Genomic DNA, 17,623 nt, shown 5'->3' on the forward strand with positions numbered 1-17,623 from the left:
CCAATTTCTGATCCCAGTTTCCAAATCCAGATTCCAGTTCCCAATTCCTGATCCAAATTTCCAGTTCCTGATTCCAATTCCCAGTTCCTGATCCCAGTTCCTGATCCCAGTTCCCAATTCCTGATCCTAATTCCCAATTTCTGATCCCAGTTTCCAAATCCAGATTCCAGTTCCCAATTCCTGATCCAAATTTCCAGTTCCTGATTCCAATTCCCAATTCCTGATCCCAGTTTCCAATTCCTGATCCCAATTCCCAGTTCCTGATCCCAATTCCTGATCCCAATTCCCAATTTCTGATCCCAGTTCCCAATTCCTAATCCCAGTTCCCAGTTCCTGATCCCAATTCCCAGTTCCTGATTCCAATTCCCAATTTCTGATCCCAGTTTCCAAATCCAGATTCCAGTTCCCAATTCCTGATCCAAATTTCCAGTTCCTGATTCCAATTCCCAATTCCTGATCCCAGTTTCCAATTCCTGATCCCAATTCCCAGTTCCTGATCCCAATTCCTGATCCCAATTCCCAATTTCTGATCCCAGTTCCCAATTCCTAATCCCAGTTCCCAGTTCCTGATCCCAATTCCCAGTTCCTGATTCCAATTCCCAATTTCTGATCCCAGTTCCCAAATCCAGATTCCAGTTCCCAATTCCTGATCCAAATTTCCAGTTCCTGATTCCAATTCCCAATTCCTGATCCCAGTTCCTAATTCCTGATCCCAGTTCCCAATTCCTGATCCCAATTCCCAGTTCCTGATCCTAATTCCAGTTCCCAGTTCCTGATCCCAATTCCCAATTCCAATTCCCAGTTCCTGACCCCAGTTTCCAATTCCAATTTCTGATCCCAGTTCCCAATTCCTAATCCCAGTTCCCAGTTCCTGATCCCAATTCCCAGTTCCTGATTCCAATTCCCAATTTCTGATCCCAGTTCCCAAATCCAGATTCCAGTTCCCAATTCCTGATCCAAATTTCCAGTTCCTGATTCCAATTCCCAATTCCTGATCCCAGTTCCTAATTCCTGATCCCAGTTCCCAATTCCTGATCCCAATTCCCAGTTCCTGATCCTAATTCCAGTTCCCAGTTCCTGATCCCAATTCCCAATTCCAATTCCCAGTTCCTGACCCCAGTTTCCAATTCCAATTTCTGATCCCAGTTCCCAATTCCTTATCCCAATTTCCACTTCCTGATCCCAATTCCAGATCCCAGCTCCCAATTCCTGATCCCAGTTCCCAAATCCAGATTCCAGTTCCCAATTCCAGATCCCAGTTCCCAATTCCTGATCCCAATTCCCAGAACCAATCCCAATTCTTGATCCCAATCCCTGGTGCTGATCCCAATTCCAATTCCAGATCCCAAATCCCAAATCCCAATCCCTGATGTCCCAAATCCTAAACCCTGATTTCCCACATCCCAAATCCCAACCCCTGATGTCCCTGTCCCTTCCCCAGTGTCCTCCTCCAAGCCCTACAAGTGCAGAAATCCCAAATCCCAAATCCTGATGTCCCTGTCCCTCCCCAGTGTCCTCCCCCACGGTGGGCAAGCCCTACAAGTGCAGAAATCCCAAATCCTGATTTCCCAGACCCCAAATCCCCAATCCCACATTCCAAATCCCAAATCCTGATTTCCCAAATCCCAATCCCTGATGTCCATATCCCATTCCCAGTGTCCTCTCCCACGGTGGGCAAGCCCTACAAGTGCAGAAATCCCAAATCCCACATTCCCAATCCCCAATCCCAAATCCTAATGTACATATCCCATGCCCAGTGTCCTCCCCCACGGTGGGCAAGCCCTACAAGTGCAGAAATCCCAAATCCTGATTTCCCCAATCCCAAATCCCAAATCCTGATGTCCCTGTCCCTCCCCAGTGTCCTCCCCCACGGTGGGCAAGCCCTACAAGTGCAGCTCGTGCGGGCGCAGCTACAAACAGCAGAGCAGCCTGGAGGAGCACCGGGAGCGCTGCCACAGCTTCCTCAGGAGCCTGCCCGGGGAAAACCCCGCACAGACAGGTGGGAAATCCCAAAAAAATCCCAAATCCTAAACCCCCAGGGGATGGGAAATGGGGTGGGAGTTGTGGGATCAGGGTCCTTTTCCATGGAAAAAGGGTTGGGGGTGAAGGGATTGTGATCCCAAATCCGTGGGTGAAGGGAGCGCTGCCTGCAGAGGCTCCCCATGGAAAACCCCACACAGACAGGTCTGACATCCTGATAAACTCTGGGAAAATCCCAGGAAAACCCCACACAGGTCTGGCATGGGGAAATCCCATAAAAATCCCAAATCCTAAATCCTCTGGGGATGGGAAATGGGGTGGGAGTGAAGGGATTGTGATCCCAAATCCAGGGAGCGCTGCCACAGCTTCCTCAGGAGCCTGCCCGGGGAAAACCCCGCACAGACAGGTGGGAAATGGGAAATCCCAAAAAATCCTGGATCCCAAATTCCCTGGGGATGGGAAATGGGGTGGGAATGAAGGGATTGTGATCCCAAATCCAGGGAGAGCTGCCACAGCTTCCTCAGGAGCCTGCCCGGGAAAAACCCCACACAGACAGGTGGGAAATGGGGAATCCCAAAAAAATCCCAAATCCTAAATCCTCTGGGGCTGGAAATGGGGTGGGAGTTGTGGGATCAGGGTCCTTTTCCATGGGAAAGAGTGGGGAGAGAGGGGATTGTGATCCTTTTCCATGTGAGATTGGGATCCTAAATCCATGTGGGATTGTGATCCTTTTCTATTTGGGACTGTGATCCTAAATCTATGTGGGATTGTGACCCTCTTCCATGGAAAAAGGAGTTGAGAGTGTTGGGATTGTGATCCCAAATCCATGGATAAAGGGAGCGCTGCCTCAGCTTTCTGCAGAGACTCCCCTTGGAAAATCCTGGATCCTAAATCCCCAGGGGCTGGAAATGGGGTGGGAGTTGTGGGATCAGGGTCCTTTTCCATGAAAAAGAGTGGAAAAATTAGGAGGTTGTGACCCTTTTCCATTTGGGATCATGATCCTTTTCCATGTGGGATTGGGATCCTAAATCCATGTGGGATTGTGACCCTTTTATATTTGGGATTGTGATCCTAATTCCATGTGGGATTGTGACCCTTTTCTATTTGGGATTGTGACCCTTTTTCATGCGGGATCATGAACCTTTTCCATGGAAAAAGGGTTTGGAGTGTTGGGATTGTGATCCCAAATCCATGGATGAAGGAAGTGCTACCTCAGCTTTCTGCAGAGACTCCCCTTGGAAAATCCCATAAAAATCTTGGATCCCAAATCCCTCAGGGGCTGGAAATGGGGTGGGAGTTGTGGGATCAGGGTCCTTTTCCATGGAAATGGCGTGGGAAAATAGGAGATTGTGACCCTTTTCCATTTGGGATCATGAACCTTTTCCATGTGGGATTGGGATCCTAAATCCATGTGGGATTGTGACCCTTTTATATTTGGGATCATGATCCTAAATCCATGTGGGATTGTGACCCTCTTCCATGGAAAAATGGTTGGGGGTGAAAGGATTGTGATCCCAAATCCATGGATGAAGGGAGTGCTGCCTGCAGAGACTCCCCATGGAAAACCCCGCACAGACAGGTGTGACATCCTGATAAACTCTGGGAAAATCCCAGGAAAACCCCACACAGGTCTGGCATGGGGAAATCCCACAAAAATCCCACATCCTAAACCCCCTGGGGATGGGAAATGGGGTGGGAATGAGGGATTGTGATCCCAAATCCATGGAAAATTGTTGGGATTGTGATCCCAAATCCATGAAAAGGTTGGGAGTGAGGGATTGTGATCCCAAATCCATGGAAAAGAGTTTGGAGTGTTGAGATTGTGATCCCAAATCCATTGGGATTGTGATCCCAAATCCATGAAAAGGTTGGGAAGTGTTGGGATTGTGATCCCAAATCCGTGGAAAGGGTTGAGAAGTGTTGGGATTGTGATCCCAAATCCATGAAAAGGGTTGGAATGAAGGATTGTGATCCCAAATCCATGGAAGGGGTTGGAGTGAGGGACTGTGATCCCAAATCCAGGAAAAGGTTGGGAATTGTTGGGATTGTGATCCCAAATCCATGAAAAGGTTGGGAAGTGTTGGGATTGTGATCCCAAATCCATGGAAAATTGTTGGGATTGTGATCCCAAATCCATGGAAAAGGTTGGGAATGAAGGATTGTGATCCCAAATCCATGGAAAAGGTTGGGAATTGTTGGGATTGTGATCCCAAATCCATGGAAAAAGGGGTTGGAGTGAGGGACTGTGATCCCAAATCTATGAAAATGGTTGGGATTGTGATCCCAAATCCATGGAAAAGGGTTGGAGTGTTGGGATTGTGATCCCAAATCCATAGAAAGGGTTGGGAATGAGGGATTGTGATCCCAAATCTATGAAAAGGGTTGAGAATTGTTGGGATTGTGATCTCAAATCCGTGGAAAATTGTTGGGATTGTGATCCCAAATCCATGAAAAGGGTTGTAATGAAGGATTGTGATCCCAAATCCAGGAAAAGGTTTTGGAATTGTTGGGATTGTGATCCCAAATCCATGGAAAAGTTTGGGAGTGAGGGATTGTGATCCCAAATTCATGGAAATGGTTGGGAATTGTTGGGATTGATCCCAAATCCATGAAAAGGTTGGGAATGGTTGGGATTGTGATCCCAAATCCATGGAAAAGGGTTGGGATTGTGATCCCAAATCCAGGAAAAGGTTGGGAATTGTTGGGATTGTGATCCCAAATCCAGGAAAAGGTTGGGAATTGTTGGGATTGATCCCAAATCCATGGGATAGGGTTGGGGAGTGTTGGGATTGTGATCCCAAATCCAGGAAAAGGTTGGGAATTGTTGGGATTGATCCCAAATCCATGAAAAGGTTGGGAATTGTTGGGATTGATCCCAAATCCATGGGAAAGGTTGGGAATTGTTGGGATTGATCCCAAATCCATGGGAAAGGTTGGGAATTGTTGGGATTGATCCCAAATCCATGGAAGAGGGTTGGAATGAAGGATTGTGATCCCAAATCCATGGAAGGGGTTGGAGTAAGGGATTGTGATCCCAAATCCATGAAAATGGTTGGGATTGTGATCCCAAATCCATGGAATGGGTTGGAGTGAGGGACTGTGATCCCAAATCCATGGGAAAGGGTTTGGAGTGTTTGGTTTGTGATCCCAAATCCACAGGAAAGGTTGGAGTGAGGGACTGTGATCCCAAATCCATGAAAAGGTTGGGAATTGTTGGGTTGATCCCAAATCCAGGAAAAGGTTGGGAATTGTTGGGATTGTGATCCCAAATCCATGAAAAGGTTGGGAATTGTTGGGATTGTGATCCCAAATCCCTGCAAAGGGTTGGGAAGTGTTGGGATTGTGATCCCAAATCCATGGAAAAGTTTGGGAAGTGTTCGGATTGTGATCCCAAATCCATGGGAAAAGGTTGGGAAGTGTTGGGATTGTGATCCCAAATCCATGGAAAAGGGTTGGGATTGGGATCCCAAATCCATGAAAAGGTTGGGAATTGTTGGGATTGTGATCCCAAATCCATTAAAAGGGTTGGAAGTGTTGGGATTGATCCCAAATCCATGGAGAGGGTTGGGAATTGTTGGGATTGATCCCAAATCCATGGAAAAGGGTTGGGAATTGTTGGGATTGATCCCAAATCCATGAAAAGGGTTTGGAGTGTTGGGATTGTGATCCCAAATCCATTTAAAGGTTGGGAATTGTTGGGTTGATCCCAAATCCATGGAAAAGGTTGGGAATTGTTGGGATTGATCCCAGTGCCGTGAGTCGCTGCCCCCACCCCACTGAACCCTCACAGATCCCAAATCCCTGACTCCAAACCCCCATTCCCAGAACTTCCCAGGGTTCTTTTTGCTGGGAAAAAAACCACAATCGGGACATTCCCAGGCCCCTGGAAGCAGCAGGATTCCCAGGATCAGGGAACATTTCAGAACAGGAGTTTTGGGAACATTCCCAATTGGGATTTTTAGGATCAGGGACCATTTCAGAACAGGATTTTTAGGATCAGGGACCATTCCCAGTCGGAATCCCCCTGCTCAGGGACCATTTCAGAGCAGGATTTTTAGGATCAGGAACCATTTCACAGCAGGATTTTATTTAGGATCAGGAACCATTTCACAGCAGGATTTTAGGATCAAGGACCATTCCAGTGCAGGATTTTTAGGATCAGAGCCATTCCTGACTGGAATACTCCAGCTCAGGGGCTATTTCAGTGCAGGATTTTTAGGATCAGGGACCAGTTCAGAACAGGATTTTTAGGATCAAGGACCATTCCTGACCAGGATCCCATGGCTGAGACCATTCTAGACTGGGGTTTTTAGGATCAGGGACCATTGCAGAGCAGGATTTTTAGGATCAGAGACCATTTCAGAGCAGGATTTTTAGGATCAAGGACCATTCCTGACTGGGATTCCCCGGCTCAGGGGCTATTTCAGAACAAGATTTTTAGGATTAGGGACCATTTCAGAACAGGATTTTTAGGATCAGGGGCCATTCTAGATGGGGATTTTTAGGATCAGGGACCATTTCAGAGCAGCATTTTTAGGATCAGAGCCATTCCTGACCGGAATACTCCAGCTCAGGGGCTATTTCAGAACAGGATTTTTAGGATCAGAGACCATTCCTGATTGGGATCTCCCTGCTCAGGGACCATTCCCAACCGGGATTTTTAGGATCAGGGACCATTTCAGAGCAGGATTTTTAGGATCAGGGACCATTCCCAATTGGAATCCCCCGGCTCAGGGACCATTTCAGAGCAGGATTTTTAGGATCAGGAACCATTCCAGTGCAGGATTTTTAGGATCAGAGACTATTTCAGAACAGGATTTTTAGGATCAAGGACCATTCCAGTACAGGATTTTTGGGATCAGGAACCATTCCAGTGCAGGATTTTTAGGCTCAGGAACCATTCCAGTGCAGGATTTTTAGGATCAGAGACTATTTCAGAACAGGATTTTTAGGATCAAGGACCATTTCAGAGCCACATTTTTAGGATCAGGGACCGTTCCCAGTTGGAATCCTCCGACTCAGCGCCCATTTCAGAGCAGGATTTTTGGGATCAGTGACCATTCCAGAACAGGATTTTTGGGATCAGTGACCATTCCAGAACAGGATTTTTAGGATCAGGGACCATCCCCTGGCTCAGCACCCATTTCAGAACAGGATTTTTGGGATCAGGGACCATTTCAGAACACGATTTTTAGGATCAAGGACCATTTCAGAGCAGGACTTTTATGATCAGCGCCCATTTCAGAGCAGGATATTTGGGATCAGGGACCATTCCCAACCGGGATTTTTAGGCTCAGGGACCATTTCAGAGCAGGACTTTTATGATCAGCACCCATTTCAGAACAGGATTTTTAGGATCAGGGATCATCCCCCGGCTCAGAGGCCATTCTAGACCGGGATTTTTAGGCTCAGAGACGATTTCAAAGCAGGACTCTTATAATCAGCGCCCATTTCAGACCACGATATTTCAGCTCAGGGACCATCCCCCGGCTCAGAGGCCATTCCAGGCCGCAGAGGCCATTTCAGAACAGGATTTCCGGCATCGCGCACCATTCCCAACCACCATCCCCCTTGCTCAGTGACCATTTTCCTCATCGGGCACCACTCCCGAGCAGAAATCCGGCGGCTCAGAGCCGCTTTCCCCGGGGTTATGGCGGGGTTGGCGAAGGCCTGAAGCCGCCTCCTCTCCCCCCCGTCACCGCGGCAGGAGCGGGGCCCGCTGGAAGCCGGAGGGATCCGGGAGCGGCTGCGGGGACACACTCGGGGTAAGCTCGGCTTCCAGCAGCCGCTCCCAGGGGCCCTCCCAGCCCGAAGCTCATCCCGGGGATTTTTTTTTTCCCCCTCCCTTTTGTTTGCGTTTTGCAGGGGAGGAAATCCGGGAGCTGGATATGGTGCCCGAGGCGTTGCTTCATCCTGAGCGCCCCACCTTCATCGAGCGGTTGGCGGGGAGTTTTACCAAGAGGAAACGTTCCACGCCGCAGAAATTTGTGGGTAAGGGAAAAAAAAATAAAAAGAAAAGATGGAAATAAAAAAAAAAAAAGAAATTCCGCTCCCCGTGGGAGAGAGATGAGGGGCGGCCCCTCAGGGATGGCGGCGTGAGGGGAGTGGGGGGGAGCGGGAAAGGGAATGCCGTTTTTAAAAAGGCTTTAAATTAAAAAATACCCGCGAATTTAAAAATAAAAAAATCCTAAAATTTACAAAATCCCAAGGGAAAACGCTCCAAGCCGCAGAAATTTGTGGATAAGGGAAAAAAAAAAAACATGGAAAAAATAAAAAATTCCGCTCCCGGTGGGAGAGATGAGGGGCGGCCCTCAGGGCGTGAGGGGAGCAGGAAAGGGAATGCCACAAAAAGAGGCTCAAAATGAGCCTCAAATTAACAAAAAAACCGGCCCAAATTTTAAGAAATTAATTCAAATTAAAAGAAAAGTACCTTCTTTTTTTAAAAAATCAGTAATTAAAAAAAATCACCTCACGTTTTAAAGAACGCTTTAAATTAAAAAATACCCGCAAATTAACAAAAAAAAAAAATCCTCAAATTTGTAAAATTCCAAGGGGAAACGCTCCACGCCGCAGAAGTTTGTGGGTAAGGGAAAAAAAAATAAAAAGAAAAGATGGAAATAAAAAAAAAAAAAGAAATTCCGCTCCCCGTGGGAGAGAGATGAGGGGCGGCCCTCAGGGATGGCGGCGTGAGGGGAGTGGGGGGGAGCGGGAAAGGGAATGCCGTTTTTAAAAAGGCTTTAAATTTAAAAATACCCGCGAATTAAAAAAAAAAAATCCTCAAATTTACAAAATCCCAATGGGAAACGCTCCAAGCCGCAGAAATTTGTGGATAAGGGGGAAAAAAAAAACATGGAAAAAATAAAAAATTCCGCTCCCGGTGGGAGAGATGAGGGGCGGCCCTCAGGGCGTGAGGGGAGCGGGAAAGGGAATACCACAAAAAGAGGCTCAAAATGAGCCTCAAATTAACAAAAAACCGGCCCAAATTTTAAGAAATTAATTCAAATTAAAAGTACCTCCTTTTTTAAAAAAATCAGTAATTAAAAAAAAAATCACCTCACGTTTTAAAGAACGCTTTAAATTAAAAAAATACCCGCAAATTAACAAAAAAAAAATCCTCAAATTTGTAAAATTCCAAGGGGAAACGCTCCACGCCGCAGAAATTTGTGGGTAAGGGAAAAAAAAATAAAAAGAAGAGATGGAAATAAAAAAAAAAAAATTCTGCTCCCCGTGGGAGAGAGATGAGGGGCGGCCCCTCAGGGATGGCGGCGTGAGGGGAGTGGGGGGGAGCGGGAAAGGGAATCCTGTTTTAAAAAAGGTTTTAAATTTAAAAATACCCGGGAATTTAAAAAAAAAAAAATCCTCAAATTTACAAAATCCCAAGGGGAAACGATCCAAGCGGCAGAAATTTGTGGATAAGGGGAAAAAAAAACCATGGAAAAAATAAAAAATTCCGCCCCTGGTGGGAGATGAGGGGCGGCCCTCAGGGATGGCGTGAGGGAAACGGAATCCCCACAAAAAGAGGCTCAAAATGAGCCTCAAAATAACGAAAAATCAGCTCAAATTGAAAGAAATTAATTCAAATTAAAAGAAGAGTACCTCCTTTTAAAAAAAATGAATACTTAAAAAAATTTCACCTCACGTTTCTCACGTTTTAAAAAACGCTTTAAATTAAAGAATACCCGCAAATTAACAAAGAAAAAATCCTCAAATTTGTAAAATTCCAAGGGGAAATGCTCCACGCCGCAGAAGTTTGTGGGTAAGGGAAAAAAAAACCAAAAAGAAAAGATGGAAATAAAAAAAAAAAAGAAATTCCGCTCCCTGTGGGAGAGAGATGAGGGGCGGCCCCTCAGGGATGGCGGCGTGAGGGGAGTGGGGGGGAGCGGGAAAGGGAATCCTGTTTTAAAAAACGCTTTAAATTAAAAAATACACGCGGATTAAAAAAAAATCCTCAAATTTACAAAATCCCAAGGGGAAACGCTCCAAGCTGCAGAAATTGTGGGTAAGGGGAAAAAAAAGATGGAAAAAATAAAAAATTCCGCTCCCGGTGGGAGAGATGAGGGGCGGCCCTCAGGGCGTGAGGGGAGTGGGAAAGGGAATGCCACAAAAAGAGGCTCAAAATGAGCCTCAAATTAACAAAAAACCGGCCCAAATTTTAAGAAATTAATTCAAATTAAAAGTACCTCCTTTTTTAAAAAAATCAGTAATTTAAAAAAAAAAATCACCTCACGTTTTAAAGAACGCTTTAAATTAAAAATACCCGCAAATTAACAAAAAAAAAATCCTCAAATTTGTAAAATTCCAAGGGGAAACGCTCCACGCCGCAGAAGTTTGTGGGTAAGGGGAAAAAAAAAATAAAAAGAAAAGATGGAAATAAAAAAAAAAGAAATTCTGCTCCCCGTGGGAGAGAGATGAGGGGCGGCCCCTCAGGGATGGCGGCGTGAGGGGAGTGGGGGGGAGCGGGAAAGGGAATGCCGTTTTTAAAAAGGCTTTAAATTAAAAAATACCCGCGAATTTAAAAATAAAAAAATCCTCAAATTTACAAAATCCCAAGGGAAAACGCTCCAAGCCGCAGAAATTTGTGGATAAGGGGGAAAAAAAAAACATGGAAAAAATAAAAAATTCCGCTCCCGGTGGGAGAGATGAGGGGCGGCCCTCAGGGCGTGAGGGGAGTGGGAAAGGGAATGCCACAAAAAGAGGCTCAAAATGAGCCTCAAATTAACAAAAAACCGGCCCAAATTTAAAGAAATTAATTCAAATTAAAAGAAAAGTACCTCCTTTTTTTAAAAAATCAGTAATTAAAAAAAAATCACCTCACGTTTTAAAGAACGCTTTAAATTAAAAAATACCCGCAAATTAACAAAAAAAAAATCCTCAAATCAATAAAATTCCAAGGGGAAACGCTCCACGCCGCAGAAGTTTGTGGGTAAGGGGAAAAAAAAACAAAAAGAAAAGATGGAAATAAAAAAAAAAAGAAATTCCGCTCCCTGTGGGAGAGAGATGAGGGGCGGCCCTCAGGGCGTGAGGGGAGCGGGGCGGGAATCTCGTTTTAAAAAACGCTTTAAATTAAAAATTACCCGCGAATTAAAAAAAAAAAAAAAATCCTCAAATTTACAAAATTCCAAGGGGAAACGCTCCGAGCTGCAGAAATTGTGGGTAAGGGGAAAAAATTTAAAAAATGGAAAAAAAAATTTTCCCCCCGGTGGGAGATGAGGGGCGGCCCTCAGGGATGGCGCCGTGAGGGAAATGGAATCCCCACAAAAAAAGGCTCAAAGTGAGCCTCAAAATAACAAAAAATCAGCTCAAATTGAAAGAAATTAATTCAAATTAAAAGACGAGTACCTCCTTTTAAAAAAAAATGAATACTTAAAAAAATTTCACCTCACATTTCTCACATTTTAAAAACGTTTTAAATTAAAAAATACCCGCAAATTAACAAAAAAAAAAACCTAAAATTAACAATGACTCAAAAAAATACTCACAAATTAATCAGAAAAATCCTAAAATTAACAATAGCTCAAGGGGAAATGCTCCAAGCTATAGAAATTTGTGGATTAGGAAAAGATGGAAAAATTCTCCCAGCAGGAGGTGAGGGGAGAAAAGGAATCCCCACACAAAGGATTTAAAATAAACCTCAAATTAACAAAAAAACGGCTCAAACAAAAAAGCCACAAATTAATAAAAAAACCCCTCGCACTAATAAAATCTCATAATATCCAAAAAATCCCCCTCATGTAAAAAACCTTTCAAAGTAAAAAATAGCCCTTAAATTAAAAAAAAAACCAACTCACATTAAAAATTCTCCCCTCAAATACAAAAAAATTCCCTTAAATTACAAAAAACAAGTTCAAATTTTAAAATTAAAAAAAGCCCTGAAATTTAAAAAATTCCTCTCTATTTTTAAAAAAATATCAAATAAAAAAAAAACTACAATTATAAAATTTCCTCCTCAAATATTTTATATTCATGGAATTTTTTGGGGCATTCCCCCCAGCTCTCTCCTCTCCCTTTATTATTTAATGACTTTTGATGTTTATTTTGATAATTTTGGGATTTTTCACCCCCTAATAAAAAAATCCCACTGGAATTTCAGATTTTTTATCCCTCTAGCTCCTCCTCCCTGCCTCATTCTTGGGGAAAATGAACCCAAAATTTGGAGTGAACCAGCCTGGGACCCCCAAATTGGGGTCCTCAAATCCCAAACCTGTCCCATCCCAACTCCTGTCTCTGGTTTTGGGGTTCCCAAATCCCAAATTTGTCCCATCCTGACCCCTCTTTGTGGTTTTGGGGTCCCGAAATCTGCCCCACCCCATCTCCTCTCTCTGCTTTTGGGGTCCCCAACCCCAAATTTCTCCCATTCTGAGCCCTCTCTGTGATACTGGGGGGGGTCCCCAAATCCCAAACCTGCCCCATCCTGAGCCTTCTGTCTGGTTTTGGGGTCCCCAAATCCCAAACCTGCCTGTCCCAATCCATGTCAGTGATTTTGGGGTGTCTCCACCCCAACCCCTCTCAGTGAATTTGAGGTACCCTGAGGGTGTCTCATCCCCTCTCAGTGATTTTGGGGTGTCCCAACCCCTCATTGATCCCGGTGTCCCCCACCCCTCTCAGTGATTTTGGGGTCCAATCCCCTCAGTGATTTCGAGGTGTCCTGAGGGTGTCCCATCCCCTCTCATTGATCCCGATGTCCCCCCATCCCTCAGTGATTTTGGGGTGCCCTGAAGGTGTCCCCTTTCCACCCCACCCCTCTCAATGATTTCGGGGTTCCCCACCCCTCAGTAATTCCAGGGTCCCCACCCCTTAGTGATTTTGGGGTGTCCCCCCCTCAGTGATTCCGGTGTCCCCCTCCCCAGTAATTTTGGGGTCCCTCCACCCCTCAGTGATTTTGGGGTCCCTCCACCCCTCAGTGATTTTGGGGTGTCCCCAACCCCTGTGATTTCAGGGTGCCCTGAGCATGTCCCACCCTCTCAGTGATTTCGAGGTCCCCTGAGGGTCCCCCACCCCTCAGTGATTCTGGGGTCCCCCAACCCCTCAGAGATTTTGGGGTGTCCCCCACCCCTCTCAGTTATTCTGGTCCACCCACCCCTCTCAGTGATTTTGGGGTGCTCTGAGGGTTTCCCCACTCCTCAGTGATTCTGGAGTGTCCTGAGGGTGTCCCATCCCCTCTCAGTGATTCCGGGGTCCCTCAACTTCTCAGTGATTTTGGGATACCTGGAGGGTTGCCCAACCCCTCAGTGATTTTGGGGTGCCCCCACCCCTCAGTGATTCCAGGTCCCCACCCCTCAGTGATCTCGGGGTGTCCCCCCCTCATTGATTCTGGTGTCCCCCTCCCCAGTAATTTTGGGGTGTCTCCCACCCCCTCTGAGTGATTTTGGGGTGCCCTGAGGGTTTCCCTACCCCTCATTGATCCCAGAGTCCCCCAACCCTTCAGAGATTCTGGTGTCCCCAAACCTCTCATTGATTTTGGGGTAGTGGTTTTGGGGTCCGCCACCCCTCAGTGATTTCGGGGTGTCCCCCATCCCCTCTCAGTGATTTCGGGGTGTCCCCCATCCCCTCTCAGTGATTTCGGGGTGCCGTGAGGGTTTCCCAACCCCTCAGTGATTTCGTAGTGTCCTGAGGGTGTCCCCATCCCCTCTCAGTGATTCCAGGTCCCCATCCCTCAGTGATTTCGGGGTCCCCCAACCCCTCAGTGATTTCGGGGTACCTGGAGGGTTTCCCAATCCCTCAGTGATTTTGGGGTGTCCCCACCCCTCATTGATCCCGGTGTCCCCCACCCCTCAGTGATTTTGGGGTCCCCCCACCCCTCAGTGATTCTGGGGTCCCCCACTCCCTCTCAGTGATTTCGGGCTGCCCTGAGGGTGTCCCATCCCCTCTCAGAGATTCCGGGGTCCCATCCCCTCACTGATTTCGGGGTGCCCCCCACCCCTCACTGATCCCGGTCCCCCCTCCCTCATTGATCCCAGGTCCCCCCCTCAGTGATTTTGGGGTCCCCCATCTCCTCTCAGTGATTTCGGGGTGCCCTGAGGATTTCCCCACCCCTCAGTGATTCCAGAGTGTCCTGAGGGTGTCCCATCCCCTCAGTGATTTTGGGGTGTCCCTCACCCCTCTCATTGATTTTGGGGTCCAATCCCCTCAGTGATTTCGAGGTGTCCTGAGGGTGTCCCATCCCCTCTCATTGATCCTGGTCCCCCACTCCTCAGTGATTTCGGGGTGCCCTGAAGGTGTCCCCTTTCCACCCCACCCCTCTCAATGATTTCAGGGTTCCCCACCCCTCAGTAATTCCAGGGTCTCCACCCCTCAGTGATTTTGGGGTGCCCCCCCCTCAGTGATTCCGGTGTCCCCCTCCCCAGTAATTTTGGGGTGTCTCCCACCCCCTCTGAGTGATTTTGGGGTGCCCTGAGGGTTTCCCTACCCCTCATTGATCCCAGAGTCCCCCAACCCTTCAGAGATTCTGGTGTCCCCCAACCTCTCACTGATTTTGGGGTCCAATCCCCTCAGTGATTTCGGGGTGTCCCCCCCTCATTGATCCCGGTGTCCCCCACCCCTCTCAGTGATTTTGGGGTCCAATCCCCTCAGTGATTTCGAGGTGTCCTGAGGGTGTCCCATCCCCTCTCATTGATCCTGGTCCCCCACCCCTCAGTGATTTCGGGGTGCTCTGAAGGTGTCCCCTTTCCACCCCACCCCTCTCAATGATTTCGGGGTTCCCCACCCCTCAGTAATTCCAGGGTCTCCACCCCTTAGTGATTTTGGGGTGTCCCCCCCTCAGTGATTTCGGGGTCCCCCACCCCTCAGTGATTTTGGGGTGTCCCCAACTCCTCTCAGTGATTCTGGTGTCCCCCAACCCCTGTGATTTCAGGGTGCCCTGAGCATGTCCCACCCTCTCTTAGTGATTTCGGGGTCCCCCACCCCTCAGTGATTTCGAGGTCCCCTGAGGGTCCCCCAACCCCTCAGAGATTCTGGGGTGTCCCCCACCCCTCTCAGTTACTCTGGTCCCCCATTCCCTCTCAGTGATTTCGGGGTGCTCTGAGGGTTTTCCACCCCTCAGTGATTCCGGAGTGTCCTGAGGGTGTCCCATCCCCTCTCAGTGATTCCGGGGTCCCCCAACCCCTCATTGATTTTGGGGTACCTGGAGGGTTTCCCAACCCCTCAGGGATTTTGGGGTACCTGGAGGGTTTCCCAACCCCTCAGGGATTTTGGGGTACCTGGAGGGTTTCCCCATCCCTCAGTGATCTCGGGGTGCCCCCACCCCTCAGGGATTTTGGGGTACCTGGAGGGTTTCCCCATCCCTCAGTGATCTCGGGGTGCCCCCACCCCTCAGTGATTTTGGGGTACCTGGAGGGTTTCCCAACCCCTCAGGGATTTTGGGGTATCCCCCCACCCCTCTCAGTGATTTTGGGGTACCTGGAGGGTTTCCCAATCCCTCAGTGATCTCGGGGTGCTCCTCACCTCTCTCAGTGATTTTGGGGTGTCCCAACCCCTCATTGATCCCGGTGTCCCCCACCCCCCTCAGTGATTCTGGGGTCCCCCACTCCCTCTCAGTGATTTCGGGGTGCCCTGAGGGTGTCCCATCCCCTCTCATTGATCCTGGTCCCCCACCCCTCAGGGATTTCGGGGTGCCCTGAAGGTGTCCCCTTTCCACCCCACCCCTCTCAATGATTTCGGGGTTCCCCACCCCTCAGTAATTCCAGGGTCTCCACCCCTCAGTGATTTTGGGGTGTCTCCCCCTCAGTGATTCCGGTGTCCCCCTCCCCAGTAATTTTGGGGTGTCTCCCACCCCCTCTCAGTGATTTTGGGGTGCCCTGAGGGTTTCCCTACCCCTCATTGATCCCAGAGTCCCCCAACCCTTCAGAGATTCCGGTGTCCCAAACCCTCAGTGATTTTGGGGTCCAATCCCCTCAGTGATTTCGGGGTGTCCTGAGGGTGTCCCATGCCCTCTCAGTGATTCCAGGTCCCCACCCCTCAGTGATTTCGGGGTCCCCCACTCCCTCTCAGTGATTTCGGGGTGCCCTGAGGATTTCCCCACCCCTCAGTGATTCCAGAGTGTCCTGAGGGTGTCCCACGCCCTCAGTGATTTTGGGGTGTCCCTCACCCCTCTCATTGGTTTTGGGGTCCAATCCCCTCAGTGATTCCGGAGTGTCCTGAGGGTGTCCCATCCCCTCTCATTGATCCCGATGTCCCCCCTCCCTCATTGATCCCAGGTCCCCCCTCAGTGATTTCGGGGTGCCCTGAGCGTGTCACATCCCCTCTCAGTTATTTCTGGGTCTCATCCCCCTCACTGATCCCGGTCCCCCCCTCATAGATTTTAGGGTCCCCCCTCACTGATCCCAGTCCCCCCTCACTGATCCCGGTCCCCCCTCACTGATTTCGGGTTCCCCCTCCCTGATCCCGCTCCCTCTCCCCAGGCGAGAAGCAGATGCGCTTCGCCCTCTCGGAGCTTCCCTTCGACGTGAGCCCCGGTTTCGAGAAGGACTCGGAGCTGCTCCCGTCCCGCGGGCACGCCCTGGATCCGCCCTACGCGGGCCCGCTGTCCCTGCTGGGCTCTGCCGACCCTCTGCGCCCGCTCCGCCTGGCCACCAACTGCATCACCGAGGTCACCCCGGTCATCAGCTCCGTCTACACCCAGATCCAGGCGCTGCCCGCCCGCCTCGAGCTGCCCCGCGGCCGCGACTCCTCCGAGGACGGCGCCGACGCCATCCCGGTGATTTTCCGCAGCCGCGACGGCGCCGCTTCCCCCTCCAACGGCTGCCAGGACTCCACGGACACCGAGAGCATCCAGGAGGAGCGGGCGGGCGGCGGCAGCAGCCGCCACAGCCCCGCCTACGCCAAAGAGGAGCCCAAGGAGGAGCCCGAGGGCGCGGCTCGCTGCTTCCCCAAGGAATCGCTGCGCGTTCTCAACGAGGAGGGCGAGCAGCTTCGAGCGTTCTGCTGCGAGCACTGCCGGGTGCTCTTCCTGGACCACGTCATGTTCACCATCCACATGGGCTGCCACGGCTTCAGGGACCCTTTCGAGTGCAACATCTGCGGCTACCGCAGCCAGGACCGCTACGAGTTCTCCTCGCACATCGTGCGCGGCGAGCACAAGATTTGAGGTGGGGGAAAAAGTTCCCTCCCCTTCCTGTCGCTGGTTTTGCCTCCCTGGTTTTCAACTTTGCTCGGTGAATGCAAAATGTGAGGTTGGGAAATTCAAATTCTCCTTTTTCCCCTCCCATTTCCCCTCCCCTTCCTGCCTCTGGTTTTCCCTCCCTGGTTTTCAATTCGTGCTCGGTGAATGCAAAATGTGAGGTTGGGAAATTCAAATTCTCCTTTTTCCCCTCCCATTTCTCCTCCCACATCGTGCGTGAGCACAAGATTTGAGGTGGGGAAAAGTTGAAAAGTTCCCTCCCCTTCCTGTCTCTGGTTTTCCCTCCCCGGTTTTCAACTCGTGCTCGGTGAATGCAAAATGTGAGGTTGGGAAATTCAAATTCTCCTTTTTCCTCCTCCCACATCGTGCTCGAGCACAAGATTTGAGGTGGGGGAAAAAAGTTCCCTCCCCTTCCTGTCGTTGGTTTTCCCTCCCTGGTTTTCAACTCGTGCTCGGTGAATGCAAAATGTGAGGTTGGGAAATTCAAATTCTCCTTTTTCCCCTCCCATTTCCCCTCCCACATCGTGC

At 49.0% G+C, this 17,623-nt stretch overlaps 1 protein-coding gene across 2 annotated transcripts in view; it reads left to right on the top strand.

The window, feature by feature from the left end:
- Positions 1–17,145, top strand: part of IKZF4 (IKAROS family zinc finger 4) — a 58,304-nt gene extending 41,159 nt beyond the window's left edge. For both annotated transcript variants that reach the window (XM_033083281.2, XM_033083280.2), the window contains 3 exons: positions 1,859–1,999; positions 7,846–7,971; positions 16,377–17,145. In XM_033083281.2, the coding sequence (XP_032939172.1) occupies positions 1,859–1,999; positions 7,846–7,971; positions 16,377–17,062 (953 nt within the window). In that variant the 3' untranslated portion in view covers positions 17,063–17,145. The remainder of the gene's footprint in view (positions 1–1,858; positions 2,000–7,845; positions 7,972–16,376) is intronic.
- The last annotated feature ends 478 nt before the right edge of the window (positions 17,146–17,623 follow it).

This window comes from Catharus ustulatus, chromosome 31, assembly GCF_009819885.2.
Source record: "Catharus ustulatus isolate bCatUst1 chromosome 31, bCatUst1.pri.v2, whole genome shotgun sequence".
In the NCBI taxonomy this organism is placed as follows: domain Eukaryota; kingdom Metazoa; phylum Chordata; class Aves; order Passeriformes; family Turdidae; genus Catharus; species Catharus ustulatus.